Consider the following 26092-nt stretch of genomic DNA (forward strand, 5'->3'; position numbering starts at 1 on the left):
ACACACTTATACACCAAATATATACATTACTGTACAACACGTACTACGCATGTGAAGAACGAGTACCGCAAAAACCCGCGAAACAGCGAAAATACCGCAATAAATATTTTACACTAATATTGATTGAAAACCCGCGAAACAGCGAGCCCGCGAAAAGCGAACGAAGTAGCGAGGGATTACTGTATTCAGGAATATTTTTTATTCTTGAATACAGTAGTCGGGAATAATAGTCTGTATGTATAATTTATTAAAATTATACATACAGGCTCAAATATATACATACAGCTCCACTAATATTTGATTAAATGTCTCTTAGCGAGTTGCACCTCAACCATACACTTGTGGTAGCCATCAACCACCTTCTGGCATAACTCCCTTCAGCAGAATTGGTAAGTCAATTTAAATTTGTTGGTTTCCTGGCACAGACATGGCTTTTAAGCATAGTCTACAAAATTTCTATAGGGTTGAGGTCGGAGCTTTGGGGAGGCCATTCCAGATGCTAAATGTTAGCCTGCTTTATCCATTCCAAAACCAATTTTGATGTATTTTGGGGATTATTGTTTTGTTGGAACGCCCAATTATGTCCCAAGTTTCAACTGTCTAGATGTTGATTTAAGGGGAAGTTGAAGAATTTGGATGTTGTCCTCCTTTTTCGTCATTACATCCGTTTTGTGCAATGTACCAGTACCACTGGTAGCAAATCAGCCCCAGAGCATGATGCTACCATCACCATGCTTGACAGTTGGTACAATGTTCATACATTTGAAAACTTCACTTCTACTCCTCCAAACATATGCATGCTATACAATCATTTCACCCTGGAAAAAGAACACTTCAAAGAAATCATTAAAAGCTTAAATTACCACGACATGAGATGACATTCATGCCCTGTGTATGTAAACTTCTGATCATAACTATCTACGCAGTAAATATATGTGTATTTACAGCACAGTATTCTTTCTCACATAAGTTTTCAATATAGTCATTCACACTTGAAGCACTGCCCCCCCACCCACAGCCACACCCCACTCCCACCCCGACCAACGTACGTGACTCCACAATTTACCCACTGACAAGTTTTTGACATTGTTTGACATTAAAAAGTATTTAAGACATGTTAAAAACAACACTATTAGTTACTTTTTCAGAAATTAGGTATATTTGTAACCACTGCGATGCAGGAAATATAGTTAATTTTACACTTTCTCTATCTACAGAATACGTCATCAGCAAATTAAGCACAACATTAAATCAATTTTTCTCTGCTGATGGTGTGTTGCTAGTAGCTCACATAAGGTGCTTTCGTTGGCTTAATGCATCTCAGAACTAACCAGGAGTTGTATATTTTGGCCAGTGCTTTTAAGATTAGAGCAAAACCCAGACATTCCAAAAATCAATTTAACACTCTTAAGAAATGAGTAATCTGCTCATGCACTCCCCCTTTAGTACTCTTTCACATTTGGGAGGATGACTACAGTACATTTCGTGGTTGTGCAGAGTAGGATTAATGGGTGCTTTTGGTGCCTAAAGGCGCATTTCCATTACAGGGCAATAATTCTAATCTAATTACTCAAATCCACTCAAAGTAGAGGGTCATTGATCAGGGAGGCCTTATCAAGTGAATAAGGCTATTGATCTGGACAAGGATATTTCTTCCTAACACAGTTTCGTTGTCGTCGGTATGTGATTTAAGCTTGAGGACCCATTTTCCCCTCAGTTCTGGATGACTTTGTGGACCAACGTGGGATAGCATTGATGTTTGCTGTGTTGGAGTCGGACTCAGTGTAGTGTCCTGGTCACATCAATAATGGTGTTCATTTTCAGGCCTCATTGAGCTGTGAAAAGTCATAATAAAACAGATGGCCTCCCATTTCCAGGCCTGTCACAGATGTTGAGGGTTGCACTGGATCGCTGGTGCTGTTCTTGGACAATCATCACTGTCACTGTTGGTGTTAATACACACAGTTACAGCATCATTTTATCATGTGCAATTACGATCTTTTTCAGCTTTCTGGCTTTGATAAACAAGAGCAAATGATTGCTTATAAAGTCTAACAGCTATTTTTGTGGATGTATATTTGTTTCTTTGTATATTGTTGCTATGCCTTTTACTGAAAAAAGCAAACAGATAGATGATCAGTACTGATAACTGATTCCTATTTTTATTTTCCAAGGATCCTCTTCTGGACTGACTGGGATGCTACTTTCCCCCGAATTGAGGCTGCATCAATGAGCGGAGGAGGCAGACACATTGTGTTTAAGGATATGGAGATTGGAGCCTGGCCTAATGGACTAACACTGGACCATTTGGAAAAGAGAATTGTTTGGACCGATGCACGGTTAGAGTTTTCATGTTCTGTGTGGAAGCATTCACACATTTTATGACTTTTAAGACATGTATGACATTAAATGCTGCAGCAATTTCCCCATTCCCTGAGTAAAAATGTTACTTTTCATTCCCCCAGTAGGCATTAAATAATGGAGAAAATGTAATATTTAGTACAATGGCCATCTCTCAGTTTAAGTGGGTCTTGAACAATTTAGTAGTTCCATCAGTGGACTGGAGGGTTTCACTTTGATCTCCCTATATCCACTCTTCCCTTTCAATGCATTTGAAGAGTAGTTTAAAACTTTGATATGCTGTTGGTCTCTCTTGAACAGCTCCGACGCCATTTTCTCTGCCCTCTATGATGGTACTGGGGTTATTGAGATCCTCAGGGGCCACGAATACCTGTCCCATCCCTTTGCTGTATCTCTCTTTGGGGGCAATGTCTACTGGACAGACTGGAGGACAAACACTTTAGCAAGAGCCAATAAGTGGACTGGGCAAAATGTCACAGTCATCCAGAAGACAAGTGCTCAGCCTTTTGACTTGCAGATCTTCCACCCCAGCAGGCAACCACAAGGTGAGCTCATTATTTCTGGCTTTACTGTTGGAAATGAAAAATTCACTGAAAAGGAAAGCTTCAAATGCACATTGTTTCAAAGTGCAAAGGTTATATGTGTGTGTGTGCACCATATAAAACCAGATCATCACTATGACAGCAGTGCTTATTTCCTAATAGGAATTTGTATGAAACAGGAAGATAACAGAGTTTAGAGTTTGAAAGCCTAAATTATAACACTCGGTTACAATAACACAAAAAAGGAATTTGGGTTTAATCCTCTAGTACCACTGGATATTGACCGTGGAACATTGTTCTTTAAATCTCAGTCTCATTTAGCAAGGGGAAGAAAAATTAAGCATATTGCAATTAATTTCAGCCTCTACCTCTGCCCTAATTTGGCCTGTCAGTCAATGAGCATGTGTCTGAATGGAAAAGGTAGTCATGCAGAGCATTACTGTAGCTATCTTGAGTTAATGGTACCTTTTGAATTGTTTTTTTTCATCATTCATATTATTGTAATTGGCTTATACTACTAAAAGTTTTTTTTTCTTGTACAAAATGTGAATAAAGGAAGCTGCTAAATGTGAACCACATCTGCCAGTGAATAATTGTGCCATGTCCAATAACCAAATCAATTAGAAGTGTGAATAGGGTGTTGAGGTTGTAGAAAATATTCAAAATACTTCTGAAACTTCATTAATATTCATTCCAAATCTGTATCCGCATCACCGTGGAACAGGTAATCAATTTTGTTAGAAGCTAAATAAGCCAAGATTCTGACCACAAAAGATGCAGTGCTGATGTGCTATCTGACAGGAGGCCTACACATGTAAGCCAATTTTTAGTTGATATGCAGATCAGCTTGCAATATATAGTGCCAAACCTGAAATTAATAGCACAGGCTGCATTTTCAATAGACTTTTTTTTTCCCCAAAATGGGCGGTTTAAAATAGATTTTTGATTTATTTGTAAAACAGATCCATCAAAATAAAACACAGGATTTTGAAAGATTTTGGTCACATTTGCCAAGAACCTGATTGATGTATACGTCTTCATCACAAATGTCTCTCTCTTTTGCCAATTTTTAGCTTTGTCCTTATTGGTGTTCTTCATACACTAATAACTGAAAGTATTTTGCTTGTATGCCTTCACACGCATATGAATGTGAATTCTTAATCCACAGGGTTTAATATGATTTTGGCCCACCCTTTGCAGCTATAGCAGCTTGAACTCTTCTGGGAAGGCTTGGCTTGGCTTGGCTTACAGGCTCCCCTCTAATTCATCCCTAAGATGTTCTATTGGATTGAGGTCAGGATTCTGTCCAGGCCAGTCAAGTTCTTCCACACCAAACTCACTCATCCACGCTTTGTGCACTGGTGTGCAGTCATGCTAGACTAGGGAGGGGCCATCCAAAATGTCTTGGTATGCTGAAGCATTAAGAGTTCCTTTCACTGGATCTAAGGGGCCGAGCCCAACTCCTGAAAAATAACCCCCGGATGGAGAAGCATTATTTTTCACTCCAGAGTACACGGCTCCACTGCTCTAGAGTCCAGTGGTGGCGTGGTTTACACCACCGCATCCAATGCTTTCTATTGCACTTGGTGAGGTAAAGCTTGGATGCAGCTGCTCCCTCATGGAAACCCGTTCCCTGAAGCTCTGTCTGCACTGTTCTTGAGCTAATTTGAGGGCCACATGAAGTTTGGAATGATTAACACTGCAGAAATTTGGCAACCGCTGTGCACTATGCACCTCAGCATCCATCGACCCCGCTCTGTCATTTTACATGGCCTACCACTTTGTGGCTGAGTTGCTGTCATTCCCAGTTGTTTCCACTTGTTATAATGCAATTCAATTCAATGTTATTTATATAGCGCCAAATCAACAGTCGCCTCAAGGTGCTTTATATTGTAAGATAAAGACCCTACAATAATAGAGAGACTAATACCACTAACAGTTGACCTTGAAATATTTAGAAGTGAGTATTTCAGAACTGGACTTGATGCACAGGTGGCATCCTACCACGGTACCACACTGGAATTCACTGAGCTCCTGAGAACGACCCATTCTTTCACAAATATTTGCAGAAGCCCTCTGCATGTCAAGGTGGCTTGTTTTTATGCACTTTTGGCCATTGAAATGATTGGAATACCTGATTTCAGTGATTTTGATGGGTGAGTGAATTCTTTTGGCAGTATAGTGTATGTGAGCCACAATCATTAAACCCTTAAACACTAAGTTGTTTTATCTATAATCACAAGTTCTGTCAGTAAATCTACATGTATACACTAAATGTCCTTGGGCTTTATGAACCTTAGGTACCAGGCCAGAGTGATGCAGAAAGTTACTTTAGCCTAATGGATGGATGGATGGATATCAGAGAGTGAAGAGCAGGCATGTGAGACTGAGAAATAATGATGCTGTTTATTTTAATCAGACTATTGCTAGTTAGACATGGAAATCACAATACTTGTCTCCCAATGTGATATAATTGTTATTATAAGCATTTTGTGATATGCTGAGCTTTGCAATAACATAAACTGCAATTGTGATTTATTACAGATTACATCCACAAAGGTAAACCTTATCAATTTTATTTTAATCTAAAAAGACAAAGTTCTCAGTCTCTTCCTCCCAATTCAGTCATTTTTTTTATTGCTGCAAAATGGGATTTTCAAGCAAACAGACTGATCAATACTGTCATGAACGTCAATAAATAAATGTCGCGTGCACCTGACAAACTGAACTGTCCCTGCTAGATTGGAGTCCAATTGTCTACTGTAGTATTAGAGAAATTTTGAATGTGAGACAGCAGTTGCCAGTCTCCTGAAAGATAATGATATGGACACAGCTGTACCCAGGCTCTACAGCTCTGTACAGCCTGGGTGCAGCTGTCTACAGAAGTCACAGTGGCCTCACATACCTGGTTTCCAATGTCTTGAGCACTGACAAAAGCCATCGTTTTCAACAGCTCTGTATGGATGCAGATCTTTGCACATAAAGTAGGTGGTGGATTGTCTTATTTTCTTAGCTCTGGGAGATAGCTTTGTCATTCTAAGTGTGTCCTGTGCTGGTTGGTTTTTCAGTTGAGCTGATTTAATGTTCACTTTGCCGTCCATGCTAACATAGTGGTGCATGAGATGAGCCCTCTTATTCATAGTTTTCACAGAGTATTTTACTTTTGTACAACACTCCTCGCAAATCTCATGTGTCACATCCATCTTCTTTGTCCCACCCTTGTTAAGACAAAGTAACTATGTTTGATTTAAACAGGTATGGTGCAGTTTTGATTTGTCTCTCCGATGCTTCCATCTTTGTTTTACCAGCATCCTCACTAGAAGAAAAAAAAAAAGCTCAAAAGCAATACCTGGTGCACTAAAAAAAAAAAAGCCCATCCATCCTCTTCCACTTCAAGGTTGCAGGAGCCCATTCCAGCTGATACACCCTGGACAGGTCACCAGTCTATCACAGGGCCAGCAAATCAAGACAAACCATTCATGCTTACATTCACACCTAGAGTCAGTTTAGACTCACCAATTAACCTTACCTCGTACTTGTCTCTGGACTCTGTAAGGAAGCTGGAGCACACAGAAAACCCACAGACATGGGGAGAACACACAAACTCTACACAGAAAGGCCCCAGACTGGATTCAAACTCAGGCTCTTCTTGCTGTGAGGTGACAGTGCTAAGCCCTGCACCACTATGCAACCCTGAAAAAGCAATTGATTTTATCATTTGTGTGCTTAAAGTTCAATTTGGTATCTGCTATTTATATCATAAAATATTGATTGTATCAAAACGTTGCAGTTCTACGCTCGATTCTTAATGAGCCTCTTCACTAAATTGAACAATTTTGTAAAAATAGCATCACATCATGTTTTGATAACAAAAAAAGTCCCTGTCCTAAAACAGCGATCTCCAAGGTGAAAAAGGTTAAATGTCAGTGATTCCACTGCTGTACAAGTGTGTCACGAGTTTCCTTCCTACATGTGCTTTTTCGTGAGTATTCAGAATAGATGAGTGTGAGCCAATGCCACTGCTTTTCCAAAGAAGACAGTAAGCATGTCTAATCCTTTCCGAAAAAGCTCAACTGGGGATGAGTTCACTATTAGTCACTCTAGCCAGAACCTCTGTGATGCTTCACTAAACCGTGAACATTTGGACCAGAAAAAAATAAAAAAAATAAATAAATAAATGAAGGGATGTGATGAAGATGGGAGAGTTGAACACCAAAACGCAGCTTCTCTCTGAAGCTATTTAGCAGGTTCCACAGTGGAGCTCCACCGGAGGCATAAATGGCCTTTAACTGCATGACATGTCAGGTTTGTAAATTAGTCCCAAGGCCTGGCAATTATGATGACTAACAGGTTGACTATATACAGAGCAATAAGAAGCCTATATTCATTATGCTGTTACAAAGAGTCAATCACACAAAATAAATCACAGAAAAATGGCTCAGCCACAGTCATTAGACTGCCACAGTCATTCATTGCTCCACCAAATTTCTCTTTTGAGCTGTTGTGTTAGTTTCCCAATATAATCTATTTAATGGCATGAAATTTTTAATGTTCTCTATATATTAGCACTAAAGATTTGTGCAAGTTAAAGTAAACTTGTGCAAATCTTTACATAAACATACATTTATGGATGAGACAGAAAATGAGTATGTGTTTCTCCTATTTTTGAGAAGTAACAGTTTTCACCGCCTTGCCACGGTGGGCTGATTTTAAAATGTATTTGCTGCAAACAACTCTGAAAGTTTCAAATAAACCAGCGCTTTGGCTGCGGTGCTGTTGCCTGTCGTTCCTCAAGACAGCGATTCAGCCAAATGCAGCACTGTTAAGCTGTCTCCTTATTAGCATACTTAGTCAGCTGGGTGTTGTTTCCAGAATGCAGAGACAGAGTAGCTTTTTTTTTTTTTTCCTCCAGTCTTAAATGAGCCACATTTGTGATGCAATGAGATTCTCCAATATGTTACTGAAGGAGCTTGGGAAATAAACTTTGAATGCGCTTGTTTGACATGAATCATCCAGAGCAGAGAGAGAAATGCTTTTGTCGGACGCATAAAATATGACTGCAGCATGATGAGAAATTATTGAACTGTGGGTGACTTTCTTTAGTCTGACTGAGGTGATTTATTCTGAATAGAGTACAGTAAGAAATGGGAAAAAAAAAAATGCGGTACTTAGTATTGCACCTACAAGGGCACTGCTCAATTTAGTTTGCTTTGCAAGTTTAGTAGTAGCACAGTAATAGAAGTACCAGTGATACTGTCACTCTGAATACTTAAATGAGATTGAAAATCTACTTTATCTGGATAACTTGTAATTTATTTGTACACCTCTTAACCTCTTCAGACCAAAATCAACAAGAGAACAACCTGAAATAAACCCCAGCAGGGGCACAGGATAAGTGAATATCAGCTGAACTCGGGATAACTGTTGCAAATGTGATATTTTCTCTTTGTGTTTAAGAAGAGACACCCTAAAATATTTCACTTATTTCTCTTTAGAGTGAGTGACCTTTGTTAAAAACTTACGTTGGTGCTTTCATGTCTTGTTTTCAGAAATACCACACTTTCATGCTTTAATTATTTATTTATTATTATGTTTTTGGTGTGGTACAAAATCATAATCATAGTGGTTTACAGCTATGCTTTCTTTTTTTTACATACATAGTCAGACAGACATGTAAATGACACAAAGGCTTTTTTCTTTAGTGACGTCCGCATTCAGTTATTATTCCATCTGATCTCTCAGCTTGTCATTTTTTTGTTGAGTGTTCTTTTTTCTTTCCTCTTCTCCCCATCAGTTTCTAACCCGTGTGAAAAGAATGATGGACGCGGTCCCTGTTCACATCTGTGTCTCATCAATTACAACCGCACAGCATCCTGCACCTGTCCACACCTCATGAAGCTTTCAACCAACAAACAGTCCTGTTTTGGTGAGTGAGAACACCTTCTTGATTTTTTTTTTTCATGTTTTTTCCTTTTAAGAGTACAGATTATTTTCTTTTTTTTTTTGACTGTCAACAGCACCTACATCAGTTATTATTACAACACATTTACCTAAAAAAAAAAGTGCACTATGCCAGGTTATTGATTGCTTAATTATCTCACCAGCATTGAAAAGGTTCCTCCTGTATGTGCGGCGGTCTGAAATCCGTGGTGTGGACATTGACAACCCTTACATGAACGTCATGACAGCCCTAACGGTGCCGGATATTGACGATGTTACTGTGGTGGACTATGATTCCCAGGAGGAAAGGATCTACTGGGCTGATATCAAAACTCAAACCATCAAACGTGCATTCATCAATGGCACCCAGCTTGAGACTGTCATTTCCTCAGGTGGGTTTATTCTAGACATTAATAAATGAAAAGATACCCTGAGAGTTTTTGTTTGTTTGATTTAAAAAAACAAAACAAAACATACAGATCAATGGGATTTTAGTTTGGAGACTGTGCTGGCTACTCTATGTTTTCAAGCTTACCATCTTGTTATTTTTTCCTAAGGTAGTTCTGACATAGCTTGGACTCATATTTTGGGTCATTATCTTTCTGTAAGATAAACCCCTGACCAACTAGGTGCATACCAGAGGGTACTGAATGGGACTGCAGAATGCTGTGGGAGCTGTTTTGATTCAGGGTACCTCTCTCCTGTATAAGTCACCAACCCTGGATCCAGCAAAACAGCCCCACACCATTACACTTCCTTTTTCATCTTTTCACCTACTTGATGGTGTACAAAAAATCCTGTGTGATGAACCAAAGATTTTTATTCATCAGTGCATAACACCTTCTTCCAGTCTTCAGTAGCCCATTGGCAATGTTTCATGGCCCTGACATCTGACATCTTAGCAATGGCTTTTTTGCTGCAACCTGACCTGTCAAACCTGCAACTCCAAGTCTTCTCTTTTCAGTTGAAACTGAAACTTGCTTACTACTATGACCAGTATTAAGCTGTGCTTGAAGCTGTGGTCTTGTGAGCCAACTATCGTGCAAGCTGTTGACTCTCAGAAAGTTGTCGTCTGGTTCTGTTGCGACTTCTTCCTGTTAGCAATTTCTGAGTGCCTTTTGATGGTGAAGGAGACTGCTGACTGAAATGTACATTATTTTTCAGTTTTGGGTAACTAGCTATTCATTTCCATAAAACTGCTTGAATTTCCACAAAAAATCTTCAGGAGTTATTCATTATATTAAAGTGTGGTAATTATTATATATTATATTAATTATTATAGTAATTATTTGCCATTTTTTATCTTTACTGTATTGCATATGCATGTATGTGTTTTCAAGACCATTCATGCCTTTATTTTGCTTGTTATTTTATTTTTATTTTAGTTTGTTTAAGCACACAAGCCTGACAGCTTTTTCATGCCTTTCCTGACAGATATAGTCAACTGCCGCGGTCTGGCTTTGGACTGGCTTTCCAAGAACTTATACTGGCTGAGCTCTGAAAATGACGAGTCACAAATCAATGTGGCGCGCTTTGATGGGTCCCTAAAGACGTCCATCATCCACGGCATTGATAAGCCAAGGTGCCTTGTAGTGCACCCTGCCAAGGGGTAAGTAGATTAGAGCAGTCTGTGCACTTTATGAGAACTTCACCTTCAGTGCATAGTATTAAGAAGCCGCACCTGGAAGAAAAAAAGAGGGATCAAAGCCTTCTTGTAAAGAAACTGTTATTCATGCTTGAGGTGTTTTCACAAGATTGTCAAACAAAATGTGCTGGCTTACACCGGCTTACATTCAGTTTGCAGTTTAATTATAGAAAACATAACATCCATTGATTATGGTGTATGACTCATGATATATTATGCCTAATTGGATTACTACATATTCTCTTCACATCTTGGGCAGGAAAATGTACTGGACAGATGGCAACACCATTAACATGGCCAACATGGATGGGAGTAACAGCAAGGTCCTCCACCAGAATCAGAGGGATCCTGTAGGTCAGTATGAGAGCTTTGGATAGCATACGGAAACAGACCTCCTATTGAGCTGTATCTGATCTTTGATCTCAATATAATTAACCAAATTATTAATTTACATGATTTACAACAGATCTGTTGTGTGCTCTGCTGTCTGAAAAATGTGTACCCCACTGCAAACATCATCTCAAAGAAAAGAGAGATACCTGAGTGTATCTGCTGGTTATGATTCCATTTTTAAAATAGTTTAACTTAAATAGTGATGTGCATTTAGAAAAGGAGAGACACCCTTTGCTTTCTGAAAAAGTAGGGCAAAACTACAGTTGGCAGCTAATAATGTATGCTGAACAGACAAATAGAGTTGTTTGACTACAGTATAGTGGAGTAAGGTTTTCCGCAGATAAAAGACAGCCTAATACAAACTGTAGGGGAGAATGGTGGAAATGTTATGGTTTGGGATCACTTCATTACCTTAGGGACTTACTGCCATTAATTCAAATAAGACTTTTGTATTGTATCAAAAAAGTGCATAAAGATAATATGAAGCCATCTGTCTCAAAAGTTGAAATGAGACCTGGAACTGGACCATTCAGCTGAATAATGACTTCAATCAGAAAAGCAAATCTACCCAGAAATGGATCAAATAGAACTAGATTTGAATCCCATTAAATCGCTGTGAGGAGTTTTGTAACAGGCAGTACGTTCTGGAAAACTGTCAAATATTTTGTAACCAAAGAAATTTTGAGTGGAAGAGTGAAACTTCAGAGAGGGGTGAACAATCTTGCAAAAAGACTATTGTTATTATTAATAATAATAATAAAGTTTTAAATAATAAATACTGTGATTTTTTTTCCTGAAAAATGCAAACTTTTCGTATTTTTTTTTAACCATTTAAGTACACCACTGTTATTTGTAGGCACTGTTTCAAATATATTTAAAAATTTTCTTGTCTGCACATTTCAAAAAAGACAAAAAAATTATTACATGGCATGATAATAAATAAAGAGACATAGGAAGAATCCAAATAAATACTTTACTGAAAAATAAGACTTCAATATATCTAATGCTATGCAAAGACAATCAACTATATTACCACCAATTCTTTTAAGAATTTAAGATTTTTTAAGAAATTTAGCATGAACAATAATTAGTGTGAATGACCACAAAAACTCCTTTAGCCTATTGTTGTGTAGCCAGTGGGTGTCTGGCTGGCACAGACACTGTCCTGGGCCATATGATCTTTCTGTTGGTGTTGAGTGGACCACTACAATTAGCTTTTGTCTGTTTTCTCAGAAAAGAAAAAGGACTATCTGGAGTTGTGTGCACATGGACTTTTGGCAGCTTAGACCTTGTTACTATGGTGTGATGTATTTTTGCACAACAGATTTTCGCAGAAAATTCTATCAGTATCATTCTCTGGATTGTTAGTTGGTGCTTGCTGCCTAATGTTTCGCTGCATGTTCATGAGATCCATATTTCTGTTATTACCAGCTGTAACAGCATGAATATTTATCTTTCTTTCTGTGTGAGTCTGCTTTTGTGGCTGTCTGCCTATGTGTCATCATGGCACAGTCATCTACTGTGGTGTGAATTACCACAAAGGCAGTTTTGCATTCTTTGGAAGGTGTATGTATTGTATATTTTACTATCTATGGGCAGATTTTGTTTGAAAAAAAGGGGGGGTTACAACTGTGTAAGATAACCTCAGGAAACATAACAGATTGTACAAACATTAATATTTTCAACAAGTGCTGTGCTCTGAGAACTCAGAGGCAACAGGAAGATTCTGACTAGTTGTACCCGACAATAAGTTTTAGCTTGATTTAGCAACAATAATCATCTGTTATTCATCTCTACTAGCTTTTGTTACATAGCTCAAGGTTAAACACCCAATTTGTCACACAGAGCAGCATTGTCTTCACCACATTTTTTTTTCTCCATTCTCCTAGGCCTGTCAGCAATACAGATAGGATGGGGCTCCATATTTCACTGGCTTCATTTATGATTATGGGGCAGACCTGGGGACAAGAGTAAATTAATGATGCATTGTGACTGTGAATCTGCCAGACATAAATCCAACACATGGTGGGAGGCATTGAGTTGTCTAGAGGTACACAACTGAAATTGCTTTTAGCTCCCACCATTAACAGTGATATTCTAGCCATTATATCAGCCAGGAAATGGATTCAAAAGCAGCCCTTTTCCTGCTTGTTCATTTTTCATGCCAGCTGGATTTCTTTTAAACAGATCCCCCACAAATAAGCATCAGTAAACACAGGAACATATCTATTAGCCCACACTCAAACAAAAGCAGAAAATACTTAAAAGTATTCATACAGCATCATAGCAATGCATTTCGGAACTGCATCACGTTAACCTGCATGTAGTATGCTTATTTTTATATACACTTTATCATGAATACCCAGCAAAAATACTCAATACCGTTTTAGATACCACAGGGGGAAAATAACCAAAGTAAGAGGCTTTTTTTTTTTTTCTACAATAAAGATTAGAGCAATACTGGCCTGTGTAAATGTATTCAGCTATAGACTTTGTGCTATATTCTCATTGCTGATCACCGAGGTGTTAAGGTAGACTGTCACTGTTTTTGCCTAGTTTCTGGTAGGCTTTACTCAGCTTCAATCTGGGACTTTAATCAAAACTCAACGTGTTTTAGAAACGATTAATTAGCCTGTTAAATTAAAACTGTCTATTACAGAAGGGCACTGAATATTGAATGTTTGCTGCCTTGTTCCAAGATTAAAATAATCATTTTCTTATTATCTAGTTATTACCTTATTGGTAATAACTCCTATCATTCCATGCTAGGAGTTACATGGCGTTAACGTGTGTGCCAGCCAGGTTAACATTTATGATAGCTGTTTAATACTTCAGTGTTGTCAAAATAGGAATTTTACTGGCATCAAGACATTCTTCATAAAGACCAGGCTCAGTCTTTAACTTTGCTTCGTCAAGTTTGTTAAGCTACCGTTGATGAATTTTGCTGCTAGTGAGAGGAAGGACTGTGTGCCTGCCTGTCTGCAGCAATCTTGTGTGAAGATGTGTGTCAGCTGAATTAGTATCCGAGTATCAATTTTTTTAACAACTCTACTCGGTACATGTTGCCTACAGTAACCACAATACTGAATTAAAAAACAAAAAAGTGCTGTTGAATTTTCAAAATTTTCGTATTGAAAGGTACTGCGAATAATGGTTATGGTGACATCCCTAGATGGAACACAAAACATTTCAAAAGATGATTTGACATAAACATATAGTAAATAATCCTCTTTTTTTTCTGTCTCAAATGAAAATATTAATCTAAACTGAGCAATATTTTACATATTCAAATGTTACATGTTAATTGTATTTTGTGCCCCATTTTATTTCTATTTTGTTTTATTTCTATTTCTTTACTACTTAGTTTATATGTTACTAATTGAAAAAAAGTCTAGGACACCCATTGCTAACCTGATATCCACTTTTGGCTTGTGCTTTCTCAGGTCTCTCAATAGACTACACTGCCAACAAGCTATACTGGATAAGCTCAGCCAATGGGACAATCAACAGGTGCAATCTGGATGGCAGTGGGCTGGAAGTGCTTGAGACTCTAAAGAGGGAGTTAGCCAAAGGCACAGCTCTGGCCGTGATGGGTGAGTGGAGCTTGTTACAAGTACATCAGATTGCCACTGAGGATTACTCAGCGTGTGAAAGGATTACATGTTTAACCAGTTAAGTGGCTTTAGAATGAAGCTATTTAGAGTGCACTTGCAAACAGCTGCACTTCACTCAATGTGAAGAATTAGGGGCATTAGATAATTAAAACACAAAACAGCAATGATTGATGATCGATTTTCTCACCCTTTTCATAATGAAAAGGGTGGAGGATGTTCATTACGGAGTGATTCTTGGTATCAGTGCTGAATCCAGTGTGTCACCCCATCTATCAAGCTGTATGTTAATTTTGAATGCCTGAAATCTAAGTCATCATATTGTGGATGAAATCTTACCTGCAGAAAACATTACAACATCAATGCAGCTATACCAGATGATTCTGTGATGCTTGTAGCTAGAAGATTGTTTTGTTTGTCTTTTTGTTATCAAGTTTGTTTGTGTGTGGGTATGTGCACATATCTGTGTATGTGGGTATGCGTATTTGTGTTTTGCTGTTCGATTTAATCTGTATTTTATTGCATTCTACCTGCCCAGGGACTGCAGATAGAAATTAGCTTATAGCTAAATCTGGTACAATGCATCTTTTCCTTTTATGTGATTAATGTGTACATGGTTCATGGGCCCTGAAAGAAAAAAAAAAATATATATATATATATATATATATATATATATATATATATATATATATATATATATATATATTGGGGAAGACTTGAAAACAGCCATTTTTCATGGACATGAGGCAGTCAGTTCCTGTCCGCCAGTCCATTAGCTAAAACAAGATATGGACCAAGATTTGAATTTTCACCACCCAGAAAATGCTGCTAATATTACACCACCATAAGCCTTAAACATCAACCTATCAATGAAACAAATATTTTGACTTCAATTAATGTCTTTTTAGGCAATTACATGTGAACACCAGCACTCTTGACCGATCTGGAATTGCTAATTGGCACTTGCAGTGTTTGGATAACATTGAATTTTATCAGAAGAGACTGAACTAAAAAAAAAAAAAACTGCTTTAAAATTAGTGAAATAATTTGTGCGCATGTGCGCATTTGTGTGAATGGAAATCTTTAGGGAGTTTCTGGGGCATTAGACCCCATGAATACAGAATTATTTTAAGTGGTAGTGATACCATTTGCTGTACAGCAAAATGCCCCTGATGGACTCCACTGTACAGACAGATAGTGGTGGAGCAGTGGTGAAGAACACTGTTAAAAATCTCAGTAGCTGTGATATGCAGCAAGGCTCAAGTAAGCTCAGTGGGAGGCTCTGTAGATTCTGTTCCATATTAAACCTGGAGGTGAATGGACTGGTAGAGAGTTTCATCAAACTGGCACTGAAATGAAAGCAAAAAGCAGTAGAGAAAGAGACAGATTTAAAAATTAATAGCAGCACAATGATTGGATGCCCTCGGTACCCAACATACGCTCGCTAGTGCTAATGGCCATGCCCGCTGGCAAACTATGATGATAGCGAGCCGGTCCGATAGCTAACAGCTGAAATTCTCAGCCCAGCACAGGGCGATCGACCACTAGCTGGAACCCTGAAATAGCACAGGTGTATGCACAGCATAGTCTTCATCTGTACAGCAGTGGTCTACTGCAATATCCATGTTTCAAATATGACTTGAATCACTTTTCATTCTTTTCACTTTTGTTTCACTTTTTTTTTTTTTTTGAACTGCAGAGTAGAATCAGAATTTAAAATTGTCTCACACTACTGCACCTTGACAACTGGGAAACCTCCCAGCGAGCTATGTGAATGCATTACACTTGCCAACATTGGTAATTAGAAGAGAGCAAACAGGCTTATTGAACAGAGATTTTTTTGGTTTTGTGTGTGGTTCTCAACCAAACTGCATTTCGGGGGGGACAAAAAATTATAATAAAATAGAAGACTGTTGTCAGACTAATACTGTGTGTTCTTGAAGCATGTTATTAATCATGACAGGTCTTCGTTTTCTGTGTGGTGGGTATCTGTCAGCATGTGCAGAGAGCATTAATTACTGTGTTGCAGAATAACACAGCAGTGGCAGAATGGAGTCCCACTGTTTTGTATGCTATTAGATTTGTGCAAGTGTAAGCTACAATTTATAGGTTCATTTTTATAAGCATTTTTTATAGAGAATAGTTTGGCTATGGTGGAATGGATGTTGGGAGACTTCATTATTGCATTTCACAAATGGGATATAGAATGTGAGGTGACATAGACTAATAGCTTGGTTCCTGTGCTGGAGTAGGTACAGCAAAACAGTGAAATGATGTCTGCAAGTCTCCATCAATCACAATTAACGACATTTTGTTATCTTGAAGAAACTGAATGGTAGAATGAACCACACTTTACTTTATTACCATTCCATTTAGTAAAACAGAGATATTGTACTGGTTCAACACCAGTAATATAGGTATAGTTAGAAAGAATAGTATTTAAGAATGATATGGCCTATTTTAATGATAGTTCACAATTTGTTTTATGATGATTTAATAGATAATCTATCAAATATCTTTTTTCTTTTTTTTTCTTTTTTTTTACAATGACCGCCTGAAGTCTTAAACTCATGGACATCGCTGTACACGGAGTTCTCTCCCATGAAATGCTCTTCTAGGCTTCTACTGCAGCCACCTTCAACTGATGCTTGTTTGTGGGTCCCTCTGGATTCAGTTTTGCATTTAATAACTGAAAAAACATGCTCTATTGGACTGAAATCAGGTGACTGACTTAGCTATTGAAAAGAATATCTCAGTTTTTTTTTTTGCCTTGAGAAACTCGATCAGTATTGCCACATTTGGCTGAGTCTGAGCACAGGGTGTAGCCCTGTATACTTAAAAATTCATGCTGCTACTTCTGTCAGCAGTCACATCATCAATACACTAGTGACCCAATCCCACATCCCACATGTCCATCCCAAAACACTGCCCCCACCCTTGTTTGACAGGTAGTGTGATGCTTCTGATCAGGAGCTGTTTTTCCTCTTCTCCATAATTTTCTCTTTCCATCAATCTGATACAAGTTAATCTTGGTTTCATCTATCCAAAGATTTTTTTTTCTTTCAGAACTGTGCAGGCTTTTTTTTTTTTTTTTTTTTTTTTTGTTAGATGTTTTCTGGCAAAAATCTGATCTCACCTTCTTGTTCTTGAGTGTAACCAGTGGTTTGTGTTTTGTTTTAAACCCATCGACATCTTTTGATTATGGACTTGGTACACTGATCTCATCGAGAGTGTTCCTGACTTGGTTAGATGCTGTAAAGCTGTTTTTTCTTAACCACAGAAATAATCCAGTCGTCATGCACTTTAGTTGTGTTCTGTGGTCTACTGGATGTTTTGGTATCGCTGAACTGGGCAGTGCATTCATTCTGTTCAAAAATGTATCTGATTTTGGCCACTTCTAAAGTTTTTATCTCTGTTGTTTCTTTTTTTTTTATTTTGGTTTCTTTTTTTCAGCCTAATGTTTTCACGTCTCAGTTGCACTGACATCTCTTTGACTCTCATTTAAAATTACAGTAAAATTAATTAGTAAACTATTAAATACAAATTTAAGACTTTAGATCAACTTCAGACATTATTCTGTGCATGATCTGTTGATTAAATGATTTAAAATCCACTGTGGTGGTGTACAAAGACAAACCTACTAACATATTGTCTTTGTGCAACAAATTATGGACCTATCTGTATGTCAGAAATGAGAAATAGAAACCGTTCTTATAAGGTTTATGTTACCCTGAATTTATGTTACCATGTTACTGTACATGATGCCATCATTCAGTCCTCTTTTGCTGTAGCTCTCTGAGCATAAACCTGTAAAAGTTACAGGGTCAGCTGAAAATGAGGCTGGTGGAAGAGAGTAGGACAGCAGTCAGACAGGTCATTTTCTGCTTCTGAGATTTCTTTTGTGGTTGGCATGTGCACAGTCTGTCAGTGATGCCCATTACAGGAAATGTCCCTGTTGCAGCTTTAGTTTTGTCGGCATGGTGTGATACGTCGTTAAGTGCATTTGCTGACCATTTGCTCTGTTTACCACAAAGTTCTGTATAGCTTATGTCTCCTTCTTTTGTCTTTGTAGTTCAGCAAATTCAGATGAAGAACTTTATGGAAAATGAGCAAATACATAAATACTACAGCATGAGGATTGCAATATGGATTTACAAATAAATGCATGCATTATCTGCTTTGGTGGTGCAAAACACTGTAGGTAGCATTAAACTCCAGTATCAGTACCAGTTAATTAAGGACTTTTGTATCCTTTGTGGTTACTCAATCAATCAATGTTAATGAGCATAAATCTGGGAACCATTTGTTCTCATTTCTGGTCTGTAAAAGCTTGATTGATCAGTTAGTCATATTTGAAGTGGTTAAGGTTACTCCAAAGAACCATTGCGTGTAAATGATGAAAGCTTGTTTACACATGATGAATCTGTATCTCTCTCACAGCGGGAGGTAGATGCAGGCATACAACTACAAGCAGACAAGCATGAAAAAGGGCTTAGCAAATTTGCACTGGTAATCGGGAATGCACTTCTCAGACAAGAATCGTACATTATGCCAGGCTTTTCATTTTGCCTTGATGTCTTAGTGATTGCTCATGCTGGATGTGAAAAGGTATAATGAAGGTACTGTTCGTGACACAAGTTTGACCCACTCGGGTCCTAAGGCTCTGTAATAATTGGATTGGCTTGAGGGAAAAGTGAGGGCTTATTTTGGGAGGTGTGAGTGATCCATCAGCTGTGAATTGCTGGGGATCAAACTAGCAGTTGAGGTGGAAATTGAATATGATGTGCCACAAGCGAGCAATCACACCTAGCCAGTGATCCCAACGGCATTAAATTAACACAGGGTGCAAAGCTAATCTCGGCTAGCATGCCCTCCAGGGTGTAATGTTTTGTAAACTGCATGAAGACTGTCATTCTCACTCATGGGAATTTGTCTGATTTCTGGAAACGAGTTTTATGTTTCTTTCTGGATGGCATTCAGCCTAAAGCTATTAATGGAAGTGGGAATTGTTTCTGTGTGTGTGTGTGTGTGTGTGTGTGTGTGTGTGTGTGTGTGTGTGTGTGTGTGTGTGTGTGTGTGTGTGTGTGTGTGTGTGTGTGTGTGTTCAATAAAACAAAAAAGTGCAAGATTACCTTCTGGGACATGATGGTGTAAAATGTATAGGGCACATTTTCTAGGTGGTGCTTAACATATTGGCTTGAATGAAAATGCATTTCTCATTTAAGTTTGGTTGCTAATCTAATTCAAGAGGATGTTAAATTGCACCAGGTTGTGTCCAGGAGCAGTACTGGTCTGAATGGCTGCGTTAGCGCAAAGCAGAAAAAAGGAAATCGGCTTGTAATTGACATTGCGCTAAAAGGAGTCATTTAATGAGTGGTTGGTGCTGAAAATGCAAAGGTGATTGCTCGGGTGTTCACCGTTGCTCCTGGAATCTGCAATGATTTACAACTTTAAATCATTTCAGAGTTGTTAGATTGTCTCCCTCTAAGTGTTTTTTTTTTTTTTAATGGAAGCAATATTAAAACTCGGGCTGTTGCTTTGGCTTGAACCTTCTGCATCTTTTGTTCGTTCAGCCCCTGGGGGAAAAAGATATGACTTTTAAAACAAAGTCTATTGTAGCTACATTTGTGTAAATTAAATGTGCATTATGTTATAGATATTAAATTCTAGTAAGCATCTTTTTTAGTTTTCCTCTTGTTTGATTTTATCCTTTTTAAAATCATATTGCTCTCCATATGATGTTTATTCTGTAAGGAGAGAGCCCACTTAACTCCTCTTTACTTTTCACCTCGGTGGGACTGTAAAATTAAAAGTTCCTGTCATGTCCGTATATACGGCAGAGTGCTTGGCATGGACTGTGTGTCCCTGAATTCTGAAGGTGGCAGTTTGAGGAGAGAGAGGTGTCAGTGGGTTTGGTTTACAGCAGTCAGGAGCCTCTGGTGCAAATAGGCACATTGTGCCTCCAGTACGTGTTCTCACTTGCCCAAGTACCTGAGAGATCCATTTATAGAAATGGTCTGCCCATTTCAGTTAATAATGGAAATGTTTGTTTTTTTTTTTCCTTAAGTTTAAGCTGTATTTATCTAACACCACATCACAATAACAGTCACCTCAGGGCACTGTATATTGTAAGATGAAGACCCTACAGTAATTTTGTGGAAGAGATTCAGTGGAGGTAAAAACCTATCTGTGATTGAAGGCTGCAACTCATCAGCAGCAAGTGGGCAGAGAACGAAACAGGAAACCCACTTTTTAATCTCAAATCAGCTCAGAGAATGCCTCAGTTATTAAGGGGCTTTAAGGAATAAGTGTGCCAGCCTTCGGAGATTAGAGTGCAAGCTAAAGCACACCATTTGCACTTGAAATTTGTGATGAAGGAATGGCGTTTGTGCATATGTTTTGAAAAACTCATTTGCGTCATATTCTGATTTTTTTTGTTTTTTTTTTTTTTTTTTAGACTTCTCTCTGAAAAAGGCAAAATATGGCAAAAAAAGAGATGCTATTTGGCATTGCTTTGAAAATGTAGTTAATCATCTGTATCTGTGTTCAGATTTTTAAGACATTTTCATTGCTGGTTACAGGGGGAAAACTCTGGTGGGCAGATGATGAATCTGGAGAGCTGGGAACAGTCACCAAGAGAGATGGACGGAACCTTGTTATTTTGAGAAATAAGACAAGTGGGGTGGTTCATATGAAGGTGTATGACAGGGACAGTCAGAAAGGTAACCAGTTTCTCTCATATCAGTACACATATATACAGATAAAGACACACTGTACCTGCTTACAGTACCTTACTGTTTTCCTTTTGTTGGTTTTGTTTAATATTCAGGAAGAAATCCATGCCAAGTAAACAATGGAGGATGCTCACAGCTCTGTTTCCCAACGTCAGAAAACACCCGCAGCTGTTCCTGCACCGTTGGCTATAACTTGCGTAGTGATCGCATGTCTTGTGAAGGTATGATTCCCATTTTCCTTGAGCCATTCATTACTCTAAGTGAGAGGGTGTGGATCCGTGTTTAAGTGTATATGAATAATCTATACATGCCTCAAAGGGCATTCATGAGTTCTTAAGCTTTAATACTTTTATTTGTGGTCTAATAGATCCCTCTGTGATTCTGTAGGTGTTGACTCATTTCTAATGTATTCCATCCATGAGGGAATCCGAGGAATTGCTCTCGACCCGAATGACAACAGTGAAGCCCTCATGCCCATCACAGGAACACTGTTTGCTGTGGGCGTTGACTTTCATGCAGGTATGTTGAATTATATCATAAGATAGCAGAGTCCCATTAAATCTTGCTGTTGAGCTTGTTGAGCTTGTTAAGAGTTGTTTTGTTTGACATTTTATTAAACATTCACACTTCATATTGGCCCTTTTTTTTCCCCCCTTTTTTTCTTTTTTTGCAGTCTGCAAATGCTGTTTCTTTTTTTTTTACTATGTGGTCCTTCCTACCTAGAAAAGCTGCAGATGTCTGCTTCAGATATCTGCTCTGATCAGATCAGGCTACATAGTATCAATTTTTCATATACACCGAGCAGCCACAATATTAAACCCCCCTGATAATTGAAGTGAATAACATTATTCATGTCATTATAACGCAATGCTGGGACACCTCGTGGCGTCTGGCATTCAAACCCATGTTTATGCCCCAACAGGTTTTGTTTTGGCAGCATGAGGGGGACCCTGTAGCAGGCAGGTGGTTCAAACATTGTGGCTGTCCATGTATTCAATACTCTATGAAACCATAGCCTGCAAAGGATTCTTGAAATGCTAAAGAATATTTTTTCATTATGTTAATGAGTTTAATTACATTTAAGCCCTTCAAAATAGGACACTGTTTATAAAATGGCTCTAATTCAACAATGTTTTTAAAAACCCTTCAAATTGTATGAAGTATGTTCTTCAGTTGCATCTTGATTATTTAATTTCAGACCTGCTACAGTGGTGTACACAACCACAAATATGTAAACAGCAGTCCATTAAAATATGCTAGGAAGTCACGACAGTTTAAATAACTCTAATGTCCAGTGCTTAACAAATGTATTAGACCACCTGTCATAAAAACAAGAAAACTCAAATATTTTAGAAATTTGTCAAAAACTTCTTTAAAACTAAAAATGATATTTTAATTTGTTAGGCAAATAACAAACTGAACTCACATTTTTATACCCATATTTTGGCTGGCACACTGGACTTCTCTGAGAAGTCAGAAATTAATTAAGCATAACTAAAAATAATTTCTCTGTTCAGGAATGCAAGTTAATAACAGTAATCTGGCATGTTAATCGAAGAATAATAATAATGCGCTTTACTATGTTTTTTCTCATTTTTTTTTTTTTTGTAAAACAAAATTTAAAAAATTCATGGATACCATTAATAATTACATTTTAGCATTAAAAATACAATTTTGATTAAACAGCTTGTGCATAGTGGTGGATTAACCATTACAGAAACATAAAAAATATATATATATATATTGGTAATTACCAGTACTGTGAATTTAGGGTAGCTGTGGCATAAACCTTACACCGGGTGGTGGTCTAATGTTAAGCTCTTTACATTAATGAGGTAACAAGTAAACATACAGATAAGTAATTCATCAACATGCATGGTCAAAATTAGGTTGAGTTTCATAAGAAATGTTATTGTCTTGCATGGCTGTTGCCACTTTTTTGGTCTACTCGTTCTCTGTCAATCCTATTATTTTCTTCTTGTAATTCAAAGTACTCATTGATATACAGTATTTACTGTTGCATTGGAACCTTTGTTCATACTTTGAAACTTGGGAACAAACGTCACTTCTTTCAGCCACTACCTCTGGAAAGTCATCACATCAGTCATTTTAGAAAAATAAATGTTTTGTATATATTTTTTTTATTGTTTAGGGAAAATGTACAAAATTAGTTTTCTTGTGTGGATATTAAGGATTGGCTTTAGATACTTATGCAAAAATAGCAAAGGAAATGTAGGCATTACACCATCCCTCAATTTAATGCAACAGTTACTACTTTGGCTAAGTTCCATTATACTACACTCTCATATTCCTTTGCTTTATTTCCTGCATTAGAGAAAAAAAAAATCTTTCTTCCACTATTAAAGAAAAGATAAAGATCTTCGTTCTACTAGGCTTTGTGCATCTTTTAAATAATGGTCTAGCTTAAGCTTATCCAGATGACAGAGCACTATGCCTACATTATGGGGAAACTCAGCATGAATAAAATCAACCATTTCCCATGTAAACAATCGTAATCCAAACCAATTCCCAAGATACTGCACAAAGTGAAGCTAACGTAACATTGCAAAGCATAAACCCGGCAGCTTGTGCTGACATTTATTACATCTTTCACATGATATGCAAAAATAATTGATTTATTATGCTGACAAATACTATAAACATAGTAGAGACTGAAAAAGTTAAATCTATATAATACATGTATAGCAGGTTACCACTGAAACATGATAAGAAGTATGGTGGGGAAAATTGTGTAAAGGAGACTGCATATGCACAATACAAAAAAATAGTTTGTATACTGAAGATTTGTAGCAATTCTTTTTAGAAATGCAGTAGATAAAAATGGGATGTTTGGGTGATTCCACATGCATTTTCTCCCCTGTCACTGGAAAGGAAACTATTATGTACTGACTATTGTTTACTAAATTGGAAAAAAAAAAAATCCAAATGTTGTTTTTCAATGCAGTGAAAACAACAGATGGAATTCTGCTCATTTCCTGAAGTTTTCCATCAGATGTTTCATCAGTTGATAGCTTGGTTATTTGGTTTGTAGCTGTGGTTGGCCAGACAGCTACTTAACAGCTCCCCAGAGGATGAAACCAGCCTCTCATTTTCCACTTTTAAATAAGGCTGCTCAATAATGGAAAAAATCATGATCAGGATTATTTAATTTTTATTCACGATTACCCACTGCATTAATGCACTTAAAGAACAATGAATGCCTTGAACTCTAGTGCACTTCTACAATCTCTTGAAAATAAATTCTAAATTGAAAATAAAAACAGAATATATAAATAAAATATAAAAATTAAAATGCAATATAAAAAATATATAAATAAATTGCAATCTAAATTAATACATTATAAATTAAACACTAATCATAAATAAAGAAATCAAAATTCAATTAATTGCACTGCTACTTTTAAATCCTTTAATCTCCTTGCATCTTAGACGCTCCCACCACAGCAGGAGACAAGGAAGAGATAGGTGGAGCGAGGAGTCATGTCGACCAGAAAAGGGCATTTTACAACACGAGACATTCTTTTCTCTAAGCCAGGGGTGTCCAAACATTTTTCACAGAGGGCTACATATGGAAAAATATAGTCACTGATAATTGAAATTGTTTAAATTTATAGCCTAGATCAGTTTTCCATTAATGAATTTTCATGTATTCTGTTGCAATAAAGGTCTTTTCAGGGTGATGGTTCCCTCTTCACAGCCCTGCATAAACATGGGAAAATATAAGGGGGAAAGAGGAAGGGTATATGTAAGCTTGTTATGCAAATATGTTATTGGGCTTGTTAACAGATTTATGTTTGTTGCAAAATGTTATCAACTTAAATTGACTGAATTTATCAATTAATTAGACTTATTTACACATTTATATTATTATAATATTATATAATAATGTTTATTTTTACCTTACCTATAATGGAAACAGTGTTGCACTTAGTGGGCACAGTGATACAATGCTTTGGACTGAAGGATCGCAGGTCAGGAGTAAGATTGGTGGTTGAGATGTGGAGGACATCACAGTGATGGCTGTCGGTCATTTTGGTTTTCAGTCTGCTTTTGTTCAGAGTTAATAGTAAAAATGTTGGCTCACATGTGTCTGTGGAGCCAAACAGACTCATCATTCTTTTTTGCATGGCATCTTATCAGAGGAACGTGTCCTTTTGGATGGGTGTTCTGGAACTCCTTTTCATTGCATGTCTGAAATGTGATGACAATAAAGTTTTTAGATTCTGATTCTGATTTTCCAAGCTCTGGTAGAAGTCAGGTAAGGACAAGAGCCCTCGTGCTCAAATTATATTTACCGTGTTCATCACATCGCCAAGCTGGACTGTTGTGGGCTTCTTGATGAATGATGCATTTTCACAGCCTCACCTCCACTCTTTTTGACCTTGGCGCACACCATAGGGGCCATTCCTTTGAACTCTGGTCATAGCTGGGGCTCCATCCATTGTAATTCTGCACAACTCTTTATTTTTTTATCTTGACCCAATTATGTCAAAAAATTAATCGGGTGATCTATGCATCACTTTTGACCAAATTCAGTGTGAAATTCGGATTGGTAGTTTTGCTGCAAATTTGTTCACAAACAAACTAACATACCAAAAACAATATCCTGTTCCCCCTCCAGGGCAGATTAAGAACTCCTGAACAATATTTTATTGATGTTTGCAGCTTGTAGCATTTCCCATTCTTCTTTTCATACACACTAGCTAATTTGAAGTGTGAATTTATTGCTAAAAGGTACCAGCAGCAGCATTATATCCAGTGACACAGAATAAGTCAAATGTAAGTACAAAAGTAGCCTGGGTAGCATTTTCCCTGGAAATTTTAATTAAAGTATAAAATAATTGA

The 26092-nt window shown here is 37.5% G+C and overlaps 1 protein-coding gene across 1 annotated transcript in view; it reads left to right on the forward strand.

Moving 5' to 3' along the window:
• Positions 1-26092, forward strand: part of lrp1bb (low density lipoprotein receptor-related protein 1Bb) — a 283944-nt gene that overhangs the window by 167664 nt on the left and 90188 nt on the right. Inside the window, 10 exon segments of the mRNA XM_030757634.1 lie at positions 2175-2339; positions 2662-2906; positions 8698-8829; positions 9008-9235; positions 10278-10452; positions 10748-10842; positions 14325-14474; positions 21074-21214; positions 21322-21447; positions 21614-21745. Of these exon segments, the coding sequence (XP_030613494.1) occupies positions 2175-2339; positions 2662-2906; positions 8698-8829; positions 9008-9235; positions 10278-10452; positions 10748-10842; positions 14325-14474; positions 21074-21214; positions 21322-21447; positions 21614-21745 (1589 nt within the window).

This window comes from Archocentrus centrarchus, chromosome 21 (assembly GCF_007364275.1).
Source record: "Archocentrus centrarchus isolate MPI-CPG fArcCen1 chromosome 21, fArcCen1, whole genome shotgun sequence".
Taxonomy (NCBI): Eukaryota; Metazoa; Chordata; class Actinopteri; order Cichliformes; family Cichlidae; genus Archocentrus; species Archocentrus centrarchus.